The 6,555-nt window shown below is 35.8% G+C and overlaps 1 protein-coding gene across 1 annotated transcript; it reads left to right on the forward strand.

Moving 5' to 3' along the window:
* The first annotated feature begins 519 nt into the window (after positions 1-519).
* LOC132270571 (uncharacterized) lies at positions 520-2,440 on the forward strand. Its single transcript, XM_059771750.1, has 3 exons — positions 520-672; positions 1,370-1,972; positions 2,084-2,440. The coding sequence occupies exons 1-3, from the start codon at positions 520-522 to the stop codon at positions 2,438-2,440; spliced, it is 1,113 nt and encodes a 370-aa protein (XP_059627733.1).
* Positions 2,441-6,555: the final 4,115 nt, after the last annotated feature.

Here is a 6,555-nt window from a genome sequence, read left to right on the forward strand (position 1 = left end):
AAGTTCACTCATTCCATATCTATATTTTTCAGGTATCAGGTTGGGTTGGTACTGTCAGGTCTAGAGTCTTGAGTGTGACTGGGGAAAATGACAATGGAACGTCTTTTGTATAAAATGTAAATATTGTAGTAGAATTTAATATTGTGACTTGTAATTAATGTTTTAGGTTTGTTGGAATTGCATAATGGCATATAGTTTGGTTTTAATTGTAAACTTTTAAGCAGGTACTCTGATATATGATGACGTTATGTATGTATGAAGTTAATGTAGATGGTTAGATACATTCCAATTATTCAATTTATTTAGTAGTGTAAATTGGGTTGGGGTGTGTGAACTTTTGGTATCAGAGCCCAGGTTTTCTAGGTTCTGGAGGTAGTAAGAGTCTAGACTGGCAGTGGCAGTAGGAAGTGTGTCGTAAAGTCATTTATTTGACTTGATATTATAATAACAAATATATGTGGTGATTATGTATCATATATATATTTTGTTATATTTGAGATTCATTGCAGATAAAAAGTTATGGAAGGAAGAAGTGGTTATCATAGAATCGAGGAAGAAGCCTCTTATGTTCCTATTGAGGCTGAAGTAGAACAATCTATTCAGGGTGATAAAGGAATAGAACAGGAGCAGTTAACTGGTACGCAGCAAATGGAGAAGGCTATAATAGACTTGGTAGAACAAAATAAACAATTTATGACAAGTCAAATCAGAATGCAAGAACGGTTAGAGAGGTAACAGAAATGAAAGAAAGGCTCGGATAACACCTCCAAAATTTTTAGGTATTACCAAACCAGAAGAAGCAGAGGGGTGGGTAAGAAGAATGGAATCAATATTTACAGTAATGGGTGCAGCAGAAGACCAGAAAGTAAACTTAGCTACATTTATGTTAAAAAATGAAGCTACTTATTGGTGGGACATAACAAAACATTTATTGCTTACTGTAGGAGAAAAAGAGGTGATATTCTGGAATCCATTTGTTAAAGTTTTTTATGAGAAATATTTCCTTCTATTGTACAGAAAAGAGAAGGAACGGGAGTTTATTCTCCTAAAACAAGAAAGAATGTCTGTAGCCGATTATAAAGTTAAGTTTACAGCTTTATCGATGTTTGCATCTAAGTTTGTATAGAATGAAGAAAATAAATGTACAAAATTCCAAGATGGGTTAGAGGCTGCTATTAAGTCCAGAGTTTCAATTTTTGAGGAAACAAATTACAATAAACTTGTGAATAAAGCCATGATTGCCGAAAGGGATGTGAAAGAATTGCAAGAAAGAAGGGAACAATACAAAAGAAATAGATCTGAGCGATCATAATCAAGAGGAGGTGAAGGAATTTCAAGTCAGAAAAGTCAAAGGTCGCTGTATGGAAAGGGAAGGGGTAGTGAATCTCAAGGGCAGACAACAGGTATTGGAAGAGGTCAAGGGTTTTCCGAACAACAATCTGTACAACAAGGTAACTTTAGAGGACGTGGTACTGGCGGGGGTTGTTTTCAGTGCAGAAGGGAAGGTCACCAGAAGAAGGATTGTCCCGTGTTGAAAGCAGAAGAATGCTATTATTGCCATCAACTGGGTCATCGGAAGAGAGACTGTCCTATGTTAACAGGAGTGACCTCAGTGGGTAGTGTTGCTGGTTCTGGTAGAGGTTTTGCACTAGGGAGCTCGTCAAGAGGAGGTAAGGGTGTTACAAGTGGTTCACAAGCCCAGGGAAGAGTGTTTGCTATGACACTTCAGGATGCTCAAGCAACACCAGAAGTGGTGACAGGTACACTTTCTATTTTGGATAGAAATGTTATTGTGCTTATTGATCCTGGCTTCACATATTCATTTGTTGCATTGTCTATTGCTATGCATTTAGGTAGACCACTTTCATCATTAGATAGTAAATTATTTATTTCTACACCAATGAGGGAAGTGGTAATGGTTGCAAATGAGTATCGGGATTGTGTGTTGCAAATGGAAGATAGACAGTTAAAAGTGAATTTGATACCATTGAGCATACCAGATTTTGATATCATTTTGAGTATGAATTGGCTATCTGCGTATCATACTTCAATAGATTGTTTCTGGAAAGAAGTTATATTTTAGATACCAGGGGAGCCAGAATTCATATTTATCGGAGAAAGAAATGTTATTCCAAATTGTCTCATCTCAGCTATACAAACCAGAAAGTTGTTGAAGAAAGGGTGTCAGGGTTACTTGGCATATACGGTTGACATTGAAAATAAAGATGTGAAAGTAGAAGATGTACCAGTGGTAAGGGAATTCACAGATGTGTTTCTAGAAGAATTGTCGGGGTTGCTAGTGGACAGAGAGGTAGATTTTACCATTAAGTTGGTACCGGGAACAGTTCCAATTTATATTACTCCGTATCGAATGGCACCGACAGAATTAAAAGAGTTGAAAGTACAGTTGCAAGATGTATTGGATAAGGGCTTCATTTAACCTAGTATTTCACTGTGGGGTGCACCGGTGTTATTTGTTAAGAAGAAGGATTGTACTATGCGGTTATGCATTGACTACAGACAGTTAAATAAAGTAACCCTCAGAAACAAGTATCCATTACCACGAATTGATGATCTGTTTGATCAGTTGCAAGGGGCAAATATGTTTTCTAAGATTGACTTGAGGTCAGGATATCACTAGTTGAAAGTAAAGGATAGTGACATTTCTAAAACTGCTTTCCGAACTCGATATAGTCATTATGAGTTTTTGGTAATGCCTTTTGGGTTAACCAATGCTCTAGCAGTGTTTATGGATTTAATGAATCGAGTGTTTCATCTGTATGTTGACTCTTTTGTTATTGTCTTCATCGATGATATTTTGATATATTCTCAGAATGCAGATGAACATGAAAAGCATTTAAGAATTGTGCTACAGATTTTACAAGAGAAATAACTTTTTGCTAAGTTCAGCAAATGTGAGTTTTGACTTGATAAAGTAGTATTTTTGGGGCATGTGGTATCTGGGGATGGTTTTTATGTTAACCCATCAAAAGTGGAAGCAGTGGTGAAATGGGAAAGGCCTACTAATGTGAAAGAAGTCAGAAGTTTTCTGGGATTAGCAAGTTATGACAGGAGGTTCATCCAAGGGTTTTTTAGTATTGCATTGCCATTAACGAAGTTGACCCCGAAGGAAGTAAAGTTTGTGTGGAGTGAGGAATGCCAAGGAAGTTTTGAAGAATTGAAGAAAAAGTTAACGTCAGCTCCAGTGTTAACTATTCCGTGTGGTGGCGAAGGTTTTGTGATTTATACTGATGCTTCACATTAGGGTCTGGGATGTGTTTTGATGCAGAATGGCAAGATAATTGCATATGCCTCTAGACAATTGAAGAATCATGAATTGAATTATCCTACACATGACTTGGAGTTAGCTGCTATTGTTTTTGCTTTAAAGTTGTGGAGGCATTATCTATATGGTGAAATTTGTGAAATATTCACTGATCATCAGAGTTTGAAGTATTTGTTTACAAAAAATGACTTAAATTTGAGACAGAGGCGTTGGATGGAGTTAATCAAAGATTATGATTATAATATTCACCATCATCCTGGAAAAGCCAATGTAGTAGCAGATGCTTTGAGTAGGAAGTCTTCAGGGAGACTGTAGCGACCCGAGTTTTTCTTCAACCCGATGCGTCAATGATGAACCGAAAGTTGATCCAATAACGGATCCGAGTGCGGAAGCAAAAGATGAAACTGAAGTCTTTAGAGATATAAACCATCTCTAAGACACCAATGTGACATTCCATGAAGTCACGAAGCTCAAAGAGAATGAAAGTGAAAACGAGGGTCAAAACGAGAAAAAATCGTGAACCAAGGGGCAAAATGGTCAACTCACCATTAAAAGGATAAAATTGAATTTAAACAAGTCAAATAAGGTGAAAAAAACCTAATTTATTCATTTCACAGCATTGTAAGAGGTTCTAAGAACATTGGACAAGAATCCCACAAAATGCCCTATCCCGGTCGAAGTAAAAACTGACACTACTTTTACTAAAACATGAATAACTCCTAATGTGATTGGAATCTGAGAATGGCATTGGTACCATTAGAAAGATGACTCAAAATCCATGAATTTAGGCTCAAGAATCACCCCATTTGGATTTAAAATGAAGAAGTTATGGTCATTTGAAATCAGAACATCAGTGCTGAAACTGAACTGAAGAAGTTGGGTGAAAGGGGTCATTTCGGTTGACCGAAATAACCCATCGATTGACCGAAATGAACATGCTGAGAGCAAAAATCAAGTTTTTAAGGCTTGGTTGTTTTAGTAGACCGAAGTAACCCATCGGTCGACCGAAATAAGCTTGAACAGTACTTTTAGCTATTGGAAATGGTGATTTTGAAGCTCAAACAATTTCAAAGGGGTTCGGTCAACCGAAATGGCATTTCGGTCAACCGATATGACTCAAAAATGTGCAAATGGGCCTGTTATGAACAAAAACTGAAAATAGACTTTAATTTTCATTTCGGTCGACCGATATGACTCAAAAATGTGCAAATGGGCCTGTTATGAATAAACACTGAAAATAGACTTTAATTTTCATTTGAATCCCCCATGGCATGATCAAATTACATTCTATGCTAAAGTGTGATGATGTAAACATGCACGCAAGTGTAATATAGCATTTTAAATATGTTACAATGGCCTACGGCCTCATTACATTCCATTTTCCATATTTGACATGTCAAACCTCCAAGCTAGAAACATTACATTACATAGGTAAAACTAAACATGCTAACATTTGCATGTGAACAAGAAAGCTTCCAAAGAAACTTCAATACTACAATTCACCCAAAGCATGTGCAACTCACCAATCTCGTGCCCTGTACCTGAAATATACCCCAGTAACGTAGGGGTGAGCAATATAAAGCTACTCGTAGGAAATAAGCATGCATCGACCTACGTTTTACAATTTTGCATGACTTAATCATTGTGGTTCATTCCACCTAATGTCTATGTCAAAGGTGAGACTCAGGGAGCATCCTAACTACCTAAGATCATTACTAGCATAAAACACATCCTTTATGCAATTTCAACAACACAAGAGCATGCTACACATAGCAACATGATATAACATGCTTACACAAAGCAACGAGATAGAAAAATGCTTACACGAAGCAACTAGATAGAAACATGCTTACACAAAGCAACTGGATATAGATTTTTCAAGTAATCAACTTAAAATCAAAAATGCAAAATCAACTAAATATATCAATTTAGTATAATTAGAATATCTAATACCACACATCAAGACATAGGTTCTCTAGACTATCAACTAGAAATTTAAAAATGTGAGATCAACTAAATATAACAATTTAGTATAGATGTACCTAACAACATCAAATCACCAATAGCCAAAACCACAAGTCACAATATAAACAAGATTGCAAACTTGGAATTAAATGCGAAAACAAATAGTGGAAGACTTGGACATCACGCTCGGAATTCTGCCGAGACCTCAATGGTTATTCCCGTCACTAACCCACAGGGAAAACCACCCTAAATGGGCACTATCTCAATTGGGGAGAACTCATACCTCCCGCACTAGAGCCAAACTCTAGCCATGTCACATGTAACAACAATGTTCCAAGAGAATCCAAATTATACCAAATAAGTTCACAACTTATACATATTACTACTACATAGTAACAAGTTAGAAATTTAACTCACAATAGTGCATAATAAGCATTTCATTTTCATAATGCTATGAAATCACAAGTCAATAATATATTCATATTAGAAACATGTTCTCATGAATATAAATTTAACAACAATGCTTTTCAATGCTTAAAACATAATCAAGTGAATACTCAACAAGTCCAAATCCATGATCTCAACATAGAAGCAACTTCTAAAACATGATTAAATCCATGGATAAACAAGATAGAATTTTATTAAATCAAAATAATTAAACTCTCTAGATTTCAATTCGTTTCCAAATGGCCTCTATTTAATATATGTTAAAGGACAAATCATGGTCATTACATATATGCATTCAAAAGCTTAATTAGGCCAATGAAACCAAAAAAATAGATTTTAATTAATTCATTTAATTAAAGTCTCTATGATGAGCCCTGAAAGTGCGTATTTAAACCCCTTTAACTTAGACATTCTAGTACCTTTATCTATTTTACTCTACCGTTTTAGATTGATTTCGTAATATTTCCATTTTCAGGCACTTATCCCGAAAATAAGCTAACTCAGCTAAATAAGAGCTTAATTGAAGCAATTATGGGATTAAACAAAGAAAAGAGCAAAGTGGAGAAAGAAAGAAGCAAATGAAGCTAAAGATGGGAAGCAGCAAAGTTCGATCGATCCAAATTCAAGGTTCGATTGATCGAACACTGATCGATCTCAGTACTTCAAGATAGATCCAAACCTTGATCTAAAGCAGAAAGTCCAAAGTTCGATTGATCCAACACCACCCTTCGATTGATCGAACATTTTTGTCCTTATTCAAATGATTGGTCTTATCTAGTTGTACCACCCTACCAACCACTTTTTTCCTTTTTTCAAAAATATCTTCAAAATATCTCGGATTTGTCTTTTCCCAAAAA

Source organism: Cornus florida, unplaced genomic scaffold (genome assembly GCF_030987335.1).
Source record: "Cornus florida cultivar Cherokee Brave unplaced genomic scaffold, ASM3098733v1 CherokeeBrave_3.0.0_Hap2_Chr08, whole genome shotgun sequence".
NCBI classification, from domain to species: domain Eukaryota; kingdom Viridiplantae; phylum Streptophyta; class Magnoliopsida; order Cornales; family Cornaceae; genus Cornus; species Cornus florida.